This window comes from Bufo bufo, chromosome 3 (genome assembly GCF_905171765.1).
Source record: "Bufo bufo chromosome 3, aBufBuf1.1, whole genome shotgun sequence".
Lineage (NCBI taxonomy): Eukaryota > Metazoa > Chordata > Amphibia > Anura > Bufonidae > Bufo > Bufo bufo.
Genome location: NC_053391.1, coordinates 447,572,383 through 447,593,168, shown reverse-complemented (window position 1 = coordinate 447,593,168; position 20,786 = coordinate 447,572,383). Strand labels below are relative to the sequence as shown.

The 20,786-nt window shown below is 41.8% G+C and overlaps 1 protein-coding gene across 5 annotated transcripts in view; it reads right to left on the bottom strand.

Annotated features, from left to right (window-relative positions):
• Nucleotides 1-20,786, bottom strand: part of GAS6 (growth arrest specific 6) — a 94,287-nt gene that overhangs the window by 547 nt on the left and 72,954 nt on the right. For all 5 annotated transcript variants that reach the window (XM_040425084.1, XM_040425085.1, XM_040425088.1 and 2 more), the window contains 7 exons: nucleotides 19,032-19,153; nucleotides 18,831-18,949; nucleotides 13,460-13,649; nucleotides 4,738-4,902; nucleotides 4,261-4,429; nucleotides 2,826-2,998; nucleotides 124-349 (listed from right to left, as the gene is read on the bottom strand). In XM_040425084.1, the coding sequence (XP_040281018.1) occupies nucleotides 124-349; nucleotides 2,826-2,998; nucleotides 4,261-4,429; nucleotides 4,738-4,902; nucleotides 13,460-13,649; nucleotides 18,831-18,949; nucleotides 19,032-19,153 (1,164 nt within the window). The remainder of the gene's footprint in view (nucleotides 1-123; nucleotides 350-2,825; nucleotides 2,999-4,260; nucleotides 4,430-4,737; nucleotides 4,903-13,459; nucleotides 13,650-18,830; nucleotides 18,950-19,031; nucleotides 19,154-20,786) is intronic.

Sequence of the window (20,786 nt, the reverse complement as noted above, 5' to 3'; positions counted from 1 at the left end):
AAGAGACAACATCATGAATACAACAGAGAGCATGGCACCTATTTATTAGATGTCTAAACTTCCAACAGCATCTTTCAGTGAATTGTAATAGCTAGTACTAGGATATGTTGCTTTCATATCTACCTGGCAGTCCTCCTACATAAGTCTTCACTCCCTGTTGCATATGGTCATTTAACGTGGAAAGAATGGCCTGTAGTTCCGATTCAAACACCTCCACTTCTCCAAGAGTCCCATCAAAGGAAAGTTGTATGTTGTCTTTGCTGGCAGATATCTCCACCGAGTGTTCTTGATTACAGACATTTACTTCTAGCTGACAAACCACAGTGTTTTTTACAGACAGGATGATGAACTGTATAGAAAGAAACAAAATAGCAACACAGCTGTCACTCCTCAAACCTGCACTAAAACCTAGGTAAAAATGTATATTTTTCTGATATTTCTTAAGTAAGGAGAAGCTAAAAAAAAAATCGAACAGAAATCAAGTAGATTTTCACTGGTAAAATTGTAAAGTAGCAATCACTGTAAATGAGAATCTGTCACCATTCATTTTCGCTGGAAACAAAGCATCTGGACTAAGAATCCGTCAGAGATGCTGGTGCCTGGCAGTACAACTGGGCCAGTCTTGCTCAGAATACTTTGCATCCTCGTTCAGCCTTGCTTTAGGGAAACAATCTTACATTACAGTGACTGTTGCACATGGTTCCTAATAACGTCATTTGTTTCTGTTTTGTAGTTTATGAGGCTCAATAACTGGTTCACTAACACAGTAGGTGATGATTAGTTAATATATAACAAATCCTGTAAAATAAATTGTAATCCACCAGCTAATTATTTGGCTAGTGTTGTTTTGCTACAAGGGTAGCAGCTAAAAGCTTAGAAAGGGAATGTTTCCTCAAAGACAAACCCCTGTCTGTTTGCATCTCAGGAACCAGACGCTGCATAGTCTGCACATTTTTGTGGGAGATGAAAAACAAAACATTAAAGCAACACTTCTGAAGTATATCATATCTCTTATATCCCCCCCCCCCCCCCCCCCACCGAGCCTAGGAAGGGGGGGGGGGGGCGAGAGCAGGGCAGAGCAGGTGGGTGCAGCACTTTCATCCTGAATATGCTGGACTCAAGCATGAGACTGTAATTTTTTTTGTAACAGATTATTAAACAACGGCAATGCTTTATACATCATACAGAATGACATGTGAACTCCGTGTCGGACTGGGATGCCAAGGGCCCACCAATAAAATGAATTCTAGGGGCCCACTGTATAACTACATGCAAATACTACCTGCTCGCACAGCGGCAGACCGCAGCAAGACGCACAAGATGATTGATTATAGAGGCCCATGAACGATTTTGAGAAGGCAGGTCCCTGGGGAAAGAGGGTACTTTGTGACCTACCTCTGTACCTACAAGTCATCTCAGCCACATGATGTGTCTATATAAATAAACTAGCTAGTTTCTTAAATAATCTACCCGTTTTTTATATGGACGCTAGGATAGTTGCGATGCTGTTCGCTGCCTCTCTGTGTATAGTGCACAGGGGCGTAACGATTGCGGTCGCAGAGGGCCCGGGGAGGGAGCACAATACAGTGACAATGCCAGGCCCCCTCAGAGCGCTCTTCAAACATGTATAATATGCGCCCCGGGTGCAGAGACGAGACAAGAGGGGGAGCAGAGGCGTGGGGGGGGGCACACTCATCTGGCAGTTCTTGTCACTGCCAGGCTGTTGTCTCCAGAGTGAAGCAGAGTCCTCTCCGCTCCCTGCTTCACTGTTCTTCTGAGCTCCGGCGCTCCACCTGCAGGCCGCACATCGCGCAGCTGGCTGTGGGAGGAGCGCTGAAAGCCCGGAAATCGGCTTCTAGCACAGACTGCATCGCAATGTGAGTGTGGGAGCGCGTCATCAGGGAGAAGGTAAGTGTTTTTTTTTTTTTCATAAAGCTGCAGACTGGAGGCAAAAGGGGGGGAACCACTAGAGTGTGGGGGCACAAAAGTGGGCATCTTTACTGAGGGGGCACCTAATCTGGAATAACTACTGTGAGGGGGCACCTAATCTGGCATAACTACTGTGAGGGGGCAGATATCTGGGCATGACTACAGTGAGGGGACACAAAAGTGGGCATAACTACTGTGACAGGAATAAAGGTGGGCATAACTGCTGTGAGGGGCCACAAGGAGGACATAACTATTGTGAAGGGGCCACAAGGTGGGCTTCCTTACTGTGAGGGGCCACAATGTGGGCATTAGTACTGTGTGGTAGCACTTAGGGGAAATGTCCTAGATTACCCTGCTATACATTGGCATGGCTCAGTCTTACAGGCCAGCACAGCGCCCCCTGCTGGCGATTTCACAGGGGTAGTCAACATCCCTTTCTTAAGCGATTATTCTTTTTTTCTCTATCACCCCAGGGACCTTGTTCTGGATCCAGTGGGTATCACGCCGACGCGTGATACCCTGGATGAGGTAGGACAAGATTTTATTAGTTAGGACTGGGTGAGTGTTGCCATGCATTGGGCTTAGTGAAAAAACATTTGCCGCCTCTTTGTATAAATTGGGGGGAGGGGCCCGTTCCAAAGTTTGCACTGGGGCCCAAAACACTCTAGTTACTCCACTGGTAGTGCAGTCAGTCTGTTGTGGCATGTGCCATTCAAGAGGGAACTGGGGACTCACTGGTGGATTCCCCTGTTCTCCTGTGGGCCAGTCCGATCCTCTGTGCATTCAACAACTTTAAAAATGAAACTTACTAACAAGGTCAAGGTCTCCGTACAGTATCTGCTCAAGTAAGCACACACTATCTTGTTGTCCATCTGACTTATGTAAGCATTTCTTACCTGCCGTTTCACTTTTGTAGTGGAATGATAATCGACAAGTGCTAGTGACAGAGGAATTTCCTTGTCTTCTGACACTAGAGCAAAGAGCACTCCAGTATCGGTTGCTGGATTTATCTCCGCACTGACCTCTATACTCCAGTTAGACTTATATTGTTCTTCATTAGATAAATGCACTAGAAGAGATCAGGCAAATGTCAGAAAGAGTCTGATACATTCAGATTTCATTTTTACTTCACAGCACTGTACAGAGACTTGGGCGTACATTGTGCAATATAATGTCCCCGTTTTACACACACAATGATCAGCTAACAGTATTTTATGGTATGTAGTAGGGGGAGAACATACAAAGTCTATGTAGAGGTTGCCTTGGTTAAATGTGAACCCGAAGCTGCTCATACAAATTAAATGTCAGTAGGCTGTACTGACAAGTTAATGTGGATGGGGGTAGCCTGGGAATCGGACATATTGGACTTTAATAAACTTGATTATTTGTTAATAGGCAAGACAGGGAAATATGAGTTGGTTGACGGCCATCTTATGTCTGAGGCCAGCTTAAAGAGGACCTTTCAAGTACCTTTCACCGCTGATGCTGCCACCCAGTGTTTTTTTCAAAAATCGATCCTACTCCCCGCTGTGCCCCCCTGCAGTTTTCCCGCTCAGTATGGTAATACTGAGCATCGGTACAGGGAGGAGGAGACGCCAGGGTTTTTCAATGGGCGTCTCACAAGAAGGAGACTCCCATTGAGAATGCGCCTCCTCCTCCCTGTACCGATGCTCAGTATTAGCATACTAAGGGAGGGGGGGGGGGGGGGGAGGTATTTATCTAGAATAAAAAAAAACATGGTCCTCTTTAAAGAAAATCTTTAACCATCTAGATGCTGCCCTCTCATACGGTATATGATAGTATGGTATATCTCATAGTGATTAGCACATACTATGCATAGAGTGAAAACTAATAATGAGAAATGTATCAATCATCAGAGGTGAGCAGTGCTATCCCCACAGCTCATTAATAGGACGACTTGTTTCTCACAGAGCGACGTCAGTGCTGAGGTTAATACCCAATAAATTTATCATAAACTACATCATAGACTGGGACAACACTGGCATCATTGTACAAGTCACCATCCTTATGCTGCCCTAAGAGAGGACGGCATAAAGGTGCTGACAGATTCCTGACTACAAACGGTGCTAGCCATGGACTTCTGTCTAATTTCAAATTTATAGAGCTGGTTATTTATCATTACTTAACTAGTCTCAAAAATGGCTGTGGAAAACATTTTTCCTGGTTTAATAGTATTGTAAAGTATGCCAAATATGCTTCTTTAAAAAGGTAAAATAACACACATACTCTATTCAGACAATTACATAGTTTTTAAGTGTACTTTTTTTTTTGTAAACATCCTCATAATGTCATTCATTTTCCCTTACTTACTATAATCAATTAAGAAAAGGGCATATCCTCTTCCTGGATAAAAAGACCCTCTACCAGCAACCAAAAAGCACTGCATCTTCTCTGTCTTTTGCACAGTCTCCTGTATAGAGGTGTCTTCTCCATTCAGCCAGTTCCAGCTCCTCATACAGCCATCCATACGTGGATTCATCTGAAAGAAAAACAAATCAAAGCTAAACTATGAAAAGGAAACTGTTACCGGTGAGGTAACTTGTAATATGGATTTTATGAACGATTAATAAAGGCTGGAGTTTGTATTCTATTGGTCGCTGGAATCTCTTTCTACACAGATTAACACATTTCAAGATAAAAGTTATGCCCTTTTTCCCATGGTGCACTGCCTGTAAGTAAGTAGGCAAGCAGGGTCTCTTCTGAGAACCAGTAACCCCCTCCACCCCACAAAGTTTAGCGATCAAAATAACAGACCTCTTTATTATTATGCATTAGTATGGCACTTACTGGCTGAATCAGATCACTACTTTTAAAGGGAATTCCTCCTACTGTCAAATTTAGCTGGTACAAGCCTTTGTCAAATGTAAAAAGATCACCGGCCACTGCTATTTTCATGACTGCATCTTTATTGACTTTTAGCACCAAGTTACGATCAAGTTCTTCAACAGAAATCTGTGGACAAAAGCACATTTAATGCGAAAGGTTAATGGGGTTTCCATGCTTAGATAGATGCACATTTTTAGAAGTATTGTTAATCACCGGCACGCTCACTACACAACGACACAAGGTAAGTTTGTTGCTAAGGCTAGGTTCACATCCAAGGTTTGCATTTTCTTCTTCGCTCTATGAAATGTGAAACTCATAACCGGGCATAACTTGGTTCTGCCAATATCAGTTGTTTTTTTTTTTTATCATTAAGGTCAAAGAGTGATTGAGAAACTAATAAACAGTTTTCAGTTTGTCATCAGTTTTTCCAGTGGATTTACAGTACCTTACGAAAGTTTCAGGCAGGTGTGGAAAAAATGCTGCAAAGTAAGAATACCTTCCAAAATTGAAGAGTTAACAGTTTATTTTTTTGTGAATGAACAGAAGAGAAATCTAAATCAAATTAATATTTGGTGTGACCACCCTTTGTCTTCAAAATCAATTCCTCTAGGTAGATTTGCATACTGTTTTTGAAGGAACTTGCCAGGGAAGTTGTTCCAAACATTTTTTTATTTACTTTACGCACTTATATAGCGTTGACATATTCCGCAGCGCTTTGCAGACCGTATCATCACTCGCTGTCTCCAATGGGGCTTACAATCTAAGTTCCCTATCAGTATGTCTTTGGAGTGTGGGAGGAAATCCACGCAAACACAGGGAGAACATATAAACTCCATGCAGATGTTGTCCTTGGTCAGATTCGAACCTAGGACCCCAGGGCTGCAAGGCACCAGTGGTAACCACTGAGCCACTTCGACAACTTACCACAGATCTTCTGTGGATGCCTCCCAGATGGTATTGCATGACTAATAAGTATTTGCCTGTATCTCTGCAAAAAGAAACAGGCAATATTGAGGACAGTAGTCAAGTAAACTTAGTGCAGCAGATGAAAGACACATCATGCTTAGTTCACTTCGAAATCAGAAGGTATCCAGCAGTGCCGTCAGCTCAGAACTGGCAGAAACCAATCGGACCCAGGTACACCCATCTACTGTTCGGGGAAATCTGGCAAGAAATGAAGTCATACCTTCGCAATGGAAACAAACCCAATTGATTTAACTATGCATGAAAACATAGAAAATGGGATGCAGAAAAATGGTACCAGCTGCTCTGGACTGAGGACTCACAATTTGAAATATTTGTATGTAGGCCTGGAGAGCGGTGCAATAATGAGTATATATACACACACACACAACAGTGAAGCATGGTGGAGGTTCCTTGCAAGTTTGGGGCTGCATTTCAGCAAATGGAGTTAGGGATTTGGTCAGGATTCATTATCATCATCATCCATTATGCAGTACGATCAAAGAGGCATCTGTTGGCTCCAAATTTATTCTGCAGCAGGACAATGATCACAATTCATTAAGAACTATCTTCTGCATAAAAAAAAGAACCAAGGAGTCCTGGAATTGATCACATGGCCCCCACAAAGCTGATGAAAATCATCTGTCTGGAAATCTGTCTAGGAGTACATGGAGAGACAGAAGGATTTGAGCAAGGCAAGCCTACATCCACAGAAGATCTGTGGTTAGTTCTCCAAGATGTTTAGAACAACCTCCCTGCCGAGTTCCTTCAAAACCTCTGTGAAAGTGTACCTAGAAGAATTGACACAGTTTTGACGGCATAGGGTTTCCAGTATTTATTCCACACCTGTCTAAAACTTTTGCACAGTAGATAATTTGCATTTGTTAGTTGCCCATTTGTTTTGTCAAAGTTGATGATACTGTATACACTCCTTAACTTTGAAATTGCAACATCACAAGGGACAAGTCGTAAGGTTATGCAAATTGAGGAAGTAGCAGGTGTCGCCAACATCTGCAAATGATAAAGAACCTAGCTCCAATCAGTAGCATAAAAGCCAGATTGAAAGCAAAGGTTTTTAGCCATATGAAAAATGAATCAAGTCATGCGAGATGATTGTACGATGCCTCCTGTTTGCCCATGTGCCAGTTGAGAGGGACAGAATCCTTGAACTAAGAGACCTTAGATTTTCACTCCAGCAGATCTCTACACCCTGAGGCAGAGTCTGTATGGTACTGGCAAAGCACGGTCTACGTCAGTCCCATAGAAGTAAATAGAGCAGTGGATCAACCTGTGCACTACCCATTGATTGGAGATGTGACTCTGGGAACTCTTGTATTTGTAATCGCTGAGGGTCCCAGTGGTCAGACCCCTAAGTGATAAATTGGATAATATGTATCACCTATCCTGTGGTCAGGTAATAAAGACTTTTCACAGTGCAAGCCTTTCTTTATTCTGAAATTCCAAATGCCCATGTTCTGTTTCCTGTATAAGTGTTTATACAGAGATATCTGCCAATGATAGGACCGCCAAGATGGCTACTGGGTTCAGAAAGAGCAGAGATTGTAATAAATATATTAGGTTTTGCTGTAGCATTTCCATAAAATTATAGATCAATGTGCTCAGCACCTCCTGTTCTATAACATGCTGGCAGCCGATCAAGACAGGTTCTCTTTAAGTAAAATATTACATACTGAACTGAAGTACTGATCCAAGGATACAGGTATTTAAGTATGAAAGACACAAATGTCTATTAAGTTCAGTGCTCAGATCTAGCAGTATGGTCCTAAGCAATTCGATCTCCAATTTGGAAACTCACTTTCCTTCACTCTCTTCATAATTAATGATGCCCTCTTACTTCATAGTGGCCTGGAAATCTTCTTTAAACTTTATTTGATCCAGGCTGGCAGAAAACATTAACAGTGTTTGATTTTGGAACTCAGACTAGATGTATGTAATGTGGTAGGCAAATAGATGACTAGACATGATCCCATGCTTTGGAAATGTTTTGCATTTATGTAAAAAGAGTTGTATCATATTCTCTGTATTTCAACTGAAAGCATTAAAAAAACATCATAGGCAAAGAATAAAATTACAGTTTAGTATTCACCAATATGAAAAAAATCCAGTAGAAAAACAAGTAGTCCTAACATATAAAAGTAGTGAACAGAGCAGAGATGCAATACCAGAGATTGCCTGTAGCTGTGATGGCTAACCTCCTGCACTCCAGCTCTGGTAAAACTATGATTACCAAGATGCACACTTGCTTGGCTATTCACAGAACTCCACTGAAATGAATGGAGCATGCTGGGAGTCGTAGTTTCACCACAGCTGGAGTGCCAGAGGTTAACAATCACTGGCTACGGACAAGATGTATGACAAAATCTCATACAACAATTTTTAAATGGGTTGTCGACTTTTCAGAAATATGCGAGATCGATGAGACTCTTAACGATTAGCTGTCTGAAGAAGCCATAGCGCTCAGATGCGCGCTGCGTCCTCTTCAATGTTTACCTGCACGCTGCTGAGACTGTAGCGGCAGTGAACTTTAATTACAGTTTTTTATCCCATTCATTTGAATAAGTGTGTATATGGCGATTGCTGTTAATCAGTTAATAAGACATACTATACACTTCACAACTGAAGTTTTGCTGAATCTTTTCCTATAAAACTATATATCTGCTCAGCTTCTCCTGCTTTATATACTCACAGATTGCACTGCAGTTTCATGGTGACAGGTCTTCTTTAAAGTAGCACTACCATTTTTTTTTTCTCCGACCTGTTAAAAGGTACATGATGTAATCTGTACCGAATATAATCTTTTCACCAGTGACTGTATTTATAACCTCCCTTCTGATCCTCAGCTGTGTCATGTGACCAACTCTCTGATCTCCAACTGACACAGGACAGAAAGTCAGTTACTTCTCTATTCATTCCTATGAGACTGACATTAAGGGTCCCATAGGAATACGTAGAGAACTTACTTCCTAACACACATAAGATGCTGTGTTATTTGGGAAGTCTAAGTGCTGGTCACATGACACAGCTGAAAAGCAGAAGGAAGGTTCTAACTCACAAACACACTGGTAAGAAGATTACCTTCCCTACAGTTTACCTGTGGTACCTTTCTAACAAGTTAGAGAATAAAGATTTTTTGGGGGATTACTACTTTAAAGGGAACCTGTCACAATGCAAATGCAAATTAATGTCCAGTCAGCATGTTATAGAGCAGGAGGAGCTGAGCAGATTGATATATAGTTCTGTGGAGAAAGATTTAAAATAACCTATAATTTATAAATTTAACCACTACAGGACCGCCGTACGCAGGATTGCGTCAGCCCTGTTATTCCGAGTGGACGCACCGGCGCGTCATCTCGCAAGGCGCGAGATTTCCTGTGAACGCGCGCACACAGGCGCGCGCGTTCACAGGAACTGCAGGTAATAGAGTGGATCTGCAGCCTGCCAGCGGCGATCATTCGCTGGCAGGCTGTAGATCCGATTTTTTTAACCCCTTAAAGGTATATTAGACGCTGTTTTGATAACAGCGTCTAATATACCTGCTACCTGGTCCTCTGGTGGTCCCTTTTGCTTGGATCGACCACCAGAGGACACAGGCAGCTCTGTAAAGTAGCACCAAACACCACTACACTACACCCCCCCTGTCACTTATTAACCCCTTATCACCCCCCTGTCACTGATCACCCCCCTGTAAGGCTCCATTCAGACGTCCGTATGTGTTTTGCGGATCCACAAAACACATACGGACGTCTGAATGGAGCCTGACAGGGGGGTGATCAATGACAGGGGGGTGATCACCCCATATTAGACTCCCTGATCACCCCCCTGTCACGCTCCATTCAGACGTCCGTATGTGTTTTGCGGATCCGCAAAACACGGACACCGCAGATCCGCAAAACACGGACACCGGCAATGTGCTTTCCGCATTTTGCGGATCCGCACATTGCCAGAACTATATAGAAAATGCCTTTTCTTGTCCGCAATTGCGGACAAGAATAGGACATGTTCTATAGGCTCTACAAAAAACGCAGGGTTCGCCCGATCAGGCCTGATCTTGTGCGCACACTTGCGTTCAGTCCGCCCCACCGCAGTGCCAGAATTTATTTTTTCTGATCACTGCAAAAACACCGTAAAATCGCTGCGGCGCTATAAAAAGATCACTTTTGAGGGGCATGGTGAGTTCATAGAAGATTTTTTGTTTTTGTCACAAGTTAGCGGAAATGGATTTTTTTTGTTTTTTCTTACAAAGTCTCATATTCCACTAACTTGTGACAAAAAATAAAATCTCACATGAACTCACCATACCCCTCACGGAATCCAAATGCGTAAATTTTTTTAGACATTTATATTCCAGACTTCTTCTCACGCTTTAGGGCCCCTAAAATGCCAGGGCAGTATAAATACCCCACAAGTGACCCCATTTCGGAAAGAAGACACCCCAAGGTATTCGCTGAGGGGCATATTGAGTCCATGAAAGATTGAACTTTTTGTCACAAGTTAGCGGAAAGGGAGACTTTGTGAGAAAAAACAAAAAAAAATCAATTTCCGCTAACTTGTGCCAAAAAAAAAAAACTTCTATGAACTCGCCATGCCCCTCACGGAATACCTTGGGGTGTCTTCTTTCCAAAATGGGGTCACATGTGGGGTATTTATACTGCCCTGGCATTTTAGGGGCCCTAAAGCGTGAGAAGAAGTCTGGAATCCAAATGTCTAAAACTGCCCTCCTAAAAGGAATTTGGGCCCCTTTGCGCACCTAGGCTGCAAAAAAGTGTCACACATGTGGTATCGACGTACTCAGAAGAAGAAGGGCAATGCATTTTGGGGTGTCATTTTACATATACCCATGCTGGGTGAGATAAATATATCGGTCAAATGCAAACTTTGTATAAAAAAAATGGGAAAAGTTGTCTTTTAGAGAGATATTTCTCTCACCCAGCATGGGTATATGTAGAAAGACACCCCAAAACACATTGCCCAACTTCTCCCGAGAACGGCGATACCACATGTGTGACACTTTTTTGCAGCCTAGGTGGGCAAAGGGGCCCACATTCCAAAGAGCACCTTTAGCATTTCACAGGGCATTTTTTACACATTTTGATTTCAAACTACTTCTCACGCATTAGGGCCCCTAAAATGCCAGGGCAGTATAACTACCCCACAAGTGACCCCATTTTGGAAAGAAGACACCCCAAGGTATTTCGTGATGGGCATAGTGAGTTCATGGAAGTTTTTATTTTTTGTCACAAGTTAGTGGAATATGAGACTTTGTAATAAAAAATTTTTTTTAAATCATCATTTTCCGCTAACTTGTGACAAAAAATAAAAAGTTCTATGAACTCACTATGCCCATCAGCGAATACCTTAGGGTGTCTACTTTCCGAAATGGGGTCATTTGTGGGGTTTTTCTACTGTCTGGGCATTGTAGAACCTCAGGAAACATGACAGGTGCTCAGAAAGTCAGAGCTGCTTCAAAAAGCGGAAATTCACATTTTTGTACCATAGTTTGTAAACGCTATAACTTTTACCCAAACCATTTTTTTTTTTTATCAAAGACATGTAGAACAATAAATTTTGAGAAAAATTTATATAGAAATGTAGTTTTTTTTAAAAAATTTTACAACTAAAAGTGAAAAATTTCATTTTCTTGCAAAAATTTCGGTAAATTTCGATTAATAACAAAAAAGTTAAAATGTCAGCAGCAATGAAATACCACCAAATGAAAGCTCTATTAGTGAGAAGAAAAGGAGGTGATATTCATTTGGGTGGTAAGTTGCATGACCGAGCAATAAACCGTGAAAGTAGTGTAGTGCAGAATTGTAAAAAGTGGTCTGGTCATTAAGGGTGTTTAAGCTAGGGGAACTGAGGTGGTTAAAGGCACACCTTCAGGGGCAATTTTGGACAAAAATCTTTTTTTCAATTGGTCTTTATTAAAACTATTGAGCCATTCTGTGACAAAGGGTTAACTGAGAAGAGACAAAATTAAGATCCTGCTAGTAGAGCATCTCAGCTCTGTACAGAGAAAAGGACTCATTTTTAATAAAGACCAAATGAAAAAAATATTTTAGCTTATAATGAGTGTAATGCAATAATAAAAAATGTATTTAGGTAGCCTTTAATTCAGACTCATTCTGAGTTTTGACGTCAAGGAGGCGGTCCTATTAGTGATTGACAGCTATGTCTGTATGCACTGTCACAAATAAACACATAAATTACAAATTATACAGAATCTTTTCCAACAAAACTATATATGAATCTGCTCAGCTACTCCTGCTCTGTAACATGCAGCCTGCAGCTCAGACACCATGTTCAATGAGATAGGTGCCCTTTAAGGCAAAGGCAGACTCTATGCTGTACTAGTCTATATGAAAAGTAAAGGCTAAAAAACATCTAAATCAGCGGTCCCCAACCGCCGGGCCGCGGCCCAGTACCGGGCCCTGGAAGATGGTTTGCCGGGCCGCGGCGATCAGGGCAGTTTTTAACTCTGTACTAATGAAGCGCTTCCATTATGGAAGCGCTTCATTAGTACAGAAGGACCAGGAAGCGGTGAAGGACCTGTACTCACCACTTCCTGGTCCACGGCTTGGCTATCGGCTGTGCAGGGCTGCGCACAGCGTGAGGTCGCTCTGTGACCTCACACTGTGCGCCGCTATACACAGTCAGCAGACAGCAGAATGAAGTGGATCGCGATGGTGACCAGGAGCAGGAGAGGTAAGTGTTTTTTTTTTTTATTATTATTTGGACTAGGGGCTGATGGCTGACCTGGGGGACATATGGCTGACATGAGGGGCAGACATATGGCTGACATGAAGGGCAGGCATGAGGGGCAGACATATGGCTGACATGAGGGGCAGACATATGGCTGACATGAGGGGCAGGCATATGGCTGACATGATGGGCAGACATATGGCTGACATGAGGGGCAGACATATGGCTGACATGAGGGGCAGACATATGGCTGACATGAGGGGGGGCTTATGGCTGACATTGGGGGGGGCTTATGGCTGACATTGGGGGGGGCTTATGGCTGACATTGGGGGGGGCTTATGGCTGACATTGGGGGGGGCTTATGGCTGACATTGGGGGGGGCTTATGGCTGACATTGGGGGGGCTTATGGCCGACATTGGGGGGGGCTTATGGCCGACATTGGGGGGGCTTATGACTGACATTGGGGGGGGCTTATGGCTGACATTGGGGGGCTGATAGATAGCTAACATTGGGGGGCTTATGGTTGACACGGGGGGCTGATAGATGGCTAAAGGTTTGGGGGTTGATATGAGCCATTGGGGGTCTGATCTGAGGTCTGATTAACATTGGGGGTCTGATTGCTGGTCTGACCTGAGGTGTAATAAAAAATATTTTTTTCTTATTGTTCTCCTCTAAAACCTAGGTGCATCTTATAGGGCAAAAAATATGGTACAGTGCAGCAGAGACCAGTGCAGCAGAGACCATAGTCAGTTTATATAGTCGTTATATAGTGTTATATATTTTAATATGCACCTTGTGTTTTGTTATGCGCGTGAATCAGTCAGCCGCGCCCACCCGGTCCCTGGAAAAATTGTCTTGCATGAAACTGGTCCTTGGTGCAAAAAAGGTTGGGGACCACTGATCTAAATCATGCCATTGGGACAAACAGGCTAATGAAAATTATTTTCAGCATACTCATACACTCGTTCTGCAGAGCGTTCATATCTGGGAAATACTTACCATTTGCCAAATGCCATGATTCATTATTGGTCCACTGCTGGTCACTCGTCCTATTCCATTATATTTCAGCTGCAGCTCAAGCTTTCCATTTCGCAGAGCAAGGACTATCCATGAGCTGTCCTGATGGCCACCAGCAAAGAAAAGGACACCTTCAGGATCAAATGTTCGAAACTCGAACTCTGCTACTAGTCTAACAACATGCAAAGAAATAAAACTGAAATTTTAAAGGGTTCATTTATTCACGTTCATAACAGACAGTATAACAACTCATATCACGGGACCAATCAAGTCAATTCAACTAGTAATACTGCCAGATGTACACATTTTGGAAAGGTAATAGAGAGGTAATACCACGAGACAAGGGTCCAAGGAAGCAAGAAGTAGTTTTGGACAAGTAAATAGATGGACCACAGAAAGGAAATGTACCAATATTGTATCAATTAAACTGAACCTGTCCCCACCAAATGCAGTGCAATCTGTGGTGTTATAGAGCTCTTTCTAAGCTCAGTAGCCATGTGGGTGGTGTTATCAGAGTTTGACAGCTATACAGTGGTCCCTCAAGTTACAATATTATATGGTTCCAGGAGGACCAGTGTATGTTGAAATCATTGTAACTTGACTAATCAGTTCCAAAGCCCCAAAATGTCATCCAGGATAACAGAAAACGAAGATTTAATAAAAATAGGCAGATAACTAAGACATATAAAACACGTCCTTACATATAACAGTCAGGAATAGCTGCTAACCAACAACTAATACAGCTATTTTACCAGGGAAGTGGCTTTGATTGGTTGGATACGAGTCTGAGACATTGTACAGGGAGTGCAGAATTATTAGGCAAATGAGTATTTTGACCACATCATCCTCTTTATGCATGTTGTCTTACTCCAAGCTGTATAGGCTCGAAAGCCTACTACCAATTAAGCATATTAGGTGATGTGCATCTCTGTAATGAGAAGGGGTGTGGTCTAATGACATCAACACCCTATATTAGGTGTGCATAATTATTAGGCAACTTCCTTTCTTTGGCAAAATGGGTCAAAAGAAGGACTTGACAGGCTCAGAAAAGTCAAAAATAGTGAGATATCTTGCAGAGGGATGCAGCACTCTTAAAATTGCAAAGCTTCTGAAGCGTGATCATCGAACAATTAAGCGTTTCATTCAAAATAGTCAACAGGGTCGCAAGAAGCGTGTGGAAAAACCAAGGCGCAAAATAACTGCCCATGAACTGAGAAAAGTCAAGCGTGCAGCTGCCAAGATGCCACTTGCCACCAGTTTGGCCATATTTCAGAGCTGCAACATCACTGGAGTGCCCAAAAGCACAAGGTGTGCAATACTCAGAGACATGGCCAAGGTAAGAAAGGCTGAAAGACGACCACCACTGAACAAGACACACAAGCTGAAACGTCAAGACTGGGCCAAGAAATATCTCAAGACTGATTTTTCTAAGGTTTTATGGACTGATGAAATGAGAGTGAGTCTTGATGGGCCAGATGGATGGGCCCGTGGCTGGATTGGTAAAGGGCAGAGAGCTCCAGTCCGACTCAGACGCCAGCAAGGTGGAGGTGTAGTACTGGTTTGGGCTGGTATCATCAAAGATGAGCTTGTGGGGCCTTTTCGGGTTGAGGATGGAGTCAAGCTCAACTCCCAGTCCTACTGCCAGTTTCTGGAAGACACCTTCTTCAAGCAGTGGTACAGGAAGAAGTCTGCATCCTTCAAGAAAAACATGATTTTCATGCAGGACAATGCTCCATTACACGCGTCCAAGTACTCCACAGCGTGGCTGGCAAGAAAGGGTATAAAAGAAGAAAATCTAATGACATGGCCTCCTTGTTCACCTGATCTGAACCCCATTGAGAACCTGTGGTCCATCATCAAATGTGAGATTTACAAGGAGGGAAAACAGTACACCTCTCTGAACAGTGTCTGGGAGGCTGTGGTTGCTGCTGCACGCAATGTTGATGGTGAACAGATCAAAACACTGACAGAATCCATGGATGGCAGGCTTTTGAGTGTCCTTGCAAAGAAAGGTGGCTATATTGGTCACTGATTTGTTTTTGTTTTGTTTTTGAATGTCAGAAATGTATATTTGTGAATGTTGAGATGTTATATTGGTTTCACTGGTAAAAATAAATAATTGAAATGGGTATATATTTGTTTTTTGTTAAGTTGCCTAATAATTATGCACAGTAATAGTCACCTGCACACACAGATATCCCCCTAAAATAGCTAAAACTAAAAACAAACTAAAAACTACTTCCAAAAATATTCAGCTTTGATATTAATGAGTTTTTTGGGTTCATTGAGAACATGGTTGTTGCTCAATAATAAAATTAATCCTCAAAAATACAACTTGCCTAATAATTCTGCACTCCCTGTATGTGGAGTCTGGTTTCAACTTAAGATGGGTCAGAAAAGAGCATTGTATGTTGAAAATATTGTATCCTGAGGCCATCGTATCTTAAAGGGGCCACTGTATATGTATACACACTAATACAGGGAATGCAGTCAATCACTGAAAAAGATGACCCATTTGGGCAACTGATCCCAGGAAGAGCAGGGATTTAAATGAATAAATGTAATGTTTTGCTGAATCTTTTTCCACAAAACTATTCAGCAATTTGCTCAGCAACTCCTACTATGTAACATGCTGCCTGCAGATTGCACTGTATTTCATGGTGACACGTTCTCTTCAAGTGTCAAGTAGGGTCAGGTGACGTTTTAATGCTTTAACACCAAGTTTTTTTCTATTTTGTCATTTTCATTTTTTACTCCCTGCCTTCATAATGTTATCGCCAATCAGACTTCGCATCTGGGTGTCTGCTGTGTAAAACAGCAGGCATCCGATGGCTATGGTGCCTGCTCAGCTCCTGAGTGGTTGCCAACTTCAAAGTCCTGACTTTTAAGGGGTTAAAAGTGGATTGATAACTCTCCACAAGTAAATGCTAATGGGAACAACAGCAAACTGCTATGCTGAATCTTGTAGTCCTGTTAAGGCTGTATTCACAACTGGAGTGGAGTTTTCTTGAGGAGGTTATATAAGTGCATACAATACATAAGTAAATGTTGCAGATTCCTTAACCACTTCATTACCTGAGTGTTTACCTCCTCCCACTTCTTAACAGGCCAATTTTTCAGTTTTAGCAATGGGCCTATCTAACTGAAAATAACTACCTTATTTCTTAGTCAACCTACATGTATTTCATATTTTTTACAGGACACATTAGACCTTTCTTTTGTGTCATTAAATGACAGGTATAATATTTAAAGAGAAAAACTCTGAGAATTCTGAATAAATGTACATTTTTCCTCTCTTATTAATTAAAAAAATGTGTGTACATTTGTATATTTTACACACACACACACACACACACACACACACAAAGTGTGCAGTACTATTGCTAAAACTAATAAATATATTTTCATTTTTTATGAAAGAAAAAGGGTAAAAAATGTACATGCGCATCTGTACATGGTCTGCTATAATATGGCTAAAACTAACAACAACTATAGCTAGAACTTTATTTATTTTATTATAGAAAAAAAATGTGAATTAACCCCTTCCTGCCCCAGTCAAGACAGAAAGGGGTTAATTCACAGACAACAGGATTACAGTTAACTTTAAAACCAGCAGTGGTTGCTCTCACATCAAGGATCTAAGCTGCGTGCACCCCCTGTCGGCTTTTCTTCACAGTGGTTTGCTGTGACAGCCTGTCACCACGATCTCATGCCCGAGGAAGACTTTGGCTGGTCTCCGGGGTCTTCACTGTGACTACAGCTGTCTAATGCGATCTGCAGCACCACAGGATTTGGCAGATCATAATATAACTTGCCACTTTTATATGGCAGGTTACAGTTAACAGCCTACCGCCCCGATGTATAAAGTCGTGCTGTGGTAGGCAAGTGGTTAAAAAATGCCAGACAAAATAGCACCACTTGCGGCACCATTTTGTTTGTTACAAAGACAGGCAACATGACAGAAGCCTAACACTGCAGATTATAGTGAATGCGTCCTGTGACGAAACAAACACTACCATCATAATTATTCCTTTGACGGAGAAGAACAATGGCAGTGAGAAATCTAGATGTGAATACAGTAATATATACATATTATCTAACCTTTGAACAAGGAGTCTGGAAAAAAGAGAAACCAGTGGTCTTGTGTAGTACATCGTTAGGGATAATTCACATTGCAGCTTCTCAAGTCAGAATTTGGCACAGATTACGCACCAAAAAGCAGCTGGTGGCCATGTGGAATCCATCTTTCATGTCCTTCCTTGGCACGGTCATGGCTATAAACTACATCCACACAAACAGCAGCGTCATCTCCCATTGACAAGTGGAGGCGAATTCCCCGTCACCACCAGTGGCTTTTTGGTATGGAAACCACACCAAATTCTCTCAGCAAAAGCTGCTGTGTGAACATGCTCACAGTGGAAAGTCATCTTGTTTATTCGGTTTACATTCTACATGCACACTGTGAAGGGCATATGATTAGTACTCTCAACCCACTCCTTTAAAGAGACTGTCACCTTAAAGACGGTGTCTGTTCTGTAGGCAACATGGAATGGAGGAGAAGAAACAAACACATAAATGTATAGTTTTGTGGGAAAAGTATAACTTGTGTTTCATTAACTGCTGTGTCTATGCTTAGTAATCATGTGAGTGGTCCTATTCAGTAACCGACAGCCTTCTCAGTATGTCTGTGCATATAGAGCTACCTGTCAATTACACTGGCAAGTGTCCTTTGTAACATCACGTTCAATCTGACAGGCTCCCTTTAAATAAAGCAATATTGCTATATAAGCAAATTGCTATACATGAGTAAAATGTCTAAATATGAAGTGCCTTTAAAAAACTATTTTTATATTAAAATGTAATTGCCTATTTTTTATAAAAACAGAACAATCAGAGCTATAATGGGTCAAGTCGGGAATTCAGAACGAACCTGCACAACGTCAATGCACGCTGTATGCCAATGAAGAGTGAGAAATCATAAAAAAACACTAAAGTCCTTATTACTGTTAGTACTAGGAAACACTGCAGAGATCAGGATTGTTTCCATCACTACGGCCAAAAAGTTAAAATTCTACAGCCAAATTTAAGTCAGAATAGACTTCTGCCAAATTTTTTTTTTCACCCTAATGGAGAAAACTGAAAATGTCAAGAAATGTTTTCAGAAAGAAAATCCAAGACAGGGCAGAAGGCCAAGTGTGCAGAAGCCAGAGGGAAAAGGATAGTATCCACAGTGTACAGTAATAGCGGTTAAAATAACTAACACATTTTATATAAGCAAGATAGAAACGTAAGTCCATTCACTGCTCTTCCTCCTGATCTCATCTTGCATCTGGTTCAGTTTAGTAGACCTCACCTGGTCAGATGCTTTCTCTTAAACCGAAGTCTGATTACAGGTGTCCCGCTGAACATCCTGCCGAGATACAAAGACTTTATGCTCTTCTCCATTGCAAAAGGAACACATGGCATTATGTCCTAGAAGCAAAAGGCAGAAAATACATCAGTTGTGAATTAGGAGCATGTCTAATGCTTCACAAAAATACAATTTAAAGAGTACCTCGCAAGTGCTCATATCATGTGATAATTTTACTCCTCCTCGCCCATCACAGTGACATGAATAGCTTCCAGGTGTATTGACACAAGTCTGTTCACAACGTTTCTCTTCACATTCATTTATATCTGTGAAGAAGATATTGCACTATGTTGATTAGGTTATTTTAAAAGGTTGCTGCACTTTCAACAAAATTTGCCTGAATCCATAGTACAGGTGAATATAAGAAACTTTGTAATGTCTTACAAATGAAAAATGTCTCTCCTCCATTGTAAACTAATATTCTCTGCTGAATGTCTCTTGAGCAACAAAACTAACTCCCTGAAGGGTCAGATTAAATGAGGCCCATAGAAGTCTATGGAGAGGGGCAGGATGAAGAGTGAGCTGCTATTATCTGATAAGATATATTACAAACTTTCTTACACTCACCTTTACTACAGGTTTATGGAAACTGACCATGTAAGCTGCATATACTGTACTTGAGGAATATATAAATATTCTCTGTGGAACTGATTAATAAAGAATTAGGTAAGGTAAACACACGAGACTGCTGGGAGGTGTCAAAACAGAGCCGCATGCAAGGCCATTCTTTCAATCAAAATTATGCTGGAAACTGTGATGGAACCCCATTAGACCCACTTTTGATGTGGTTGATTAGTCCAATTTGGATCCTAACTTGAATTCTATTATAAATCAAAGCCATGCAGAGAGTATGAGTTATTTTTAATCACTTCTAAATCTAGCTAATAAAGCCTGGAAACATTCATGTAAATTAGGAGTCATGCCACAAATGCAATGGGTGCCCCTTTTACATATTGAACAGATTGAAGAACATCTAAAGGATCTTAAAAAGGACCTTTCACCACTCCTGACATGCCTGTTTTAATAGCTTCATGCATTCCCCGTGTAATACCAATTTTGGATCATCTATTCTTATGACTCTGTGTTGTGCCATTTTCTACTAGAAGTTATGAATGGCTTTCCAGCAGTCTGCAGTAAGGGTACAGATGGGTGTTCCCAGCTGGGGGTGTGCCCCCCCAGCACAGCCTGACATTATCCAATCAGTGCTGCCAGTGTCAGGGACACACCTCCAACTGGTAACACCCGACTGTACCCTTACTGCAGGAAATTCATTTATACATTTCTAATAAAAATAACAGAAATGGCCCATCAAAGGAGTCATAAATCATAGATGCTCCAGAATCGTTATTACATGTGGAATGCAAGTATTTACTTAAACCAACATGTCAGGAGAGGTGACAGGTCCTCTTTAGGCTACATTCACACGTCCGCAAGCTGCGGACAAGAATAGGACATGCTCTATCTTTTTGCGGAGCTGCGGACCCAAAATCGGGGCCGCGCTCCGCAATTGCGGCTGCAGACAGCACACTGTGTGCTGTCCGCATCCATTCTGTCCCCATAGAGAATGAATGGGTCCGCACCTATTCCGCAAAATTGCGGAAAGGATGCGGACCCATTTTGCGGACGTGTGAATGGAGCCATTATGTGTTGAACCCTAGTACTAATTCTCCGATGGTCATTAATGGGTTTTTGACATCACTGCCAAGAACCCCACTATACTTACAGCAATGTACGTATGTGTCGTTACCATACTACAATGGACAGCATTTAAATTCCAGTCTATATAATTATCTGTGGTATGGCTCATAAAATATACAATAGAACTGTATGAATATAATCAAAGCACTCTTGAACGAAAGGAATTTTACAAGATTGTAAGCTCTTGCAAGAAGGGCCCTC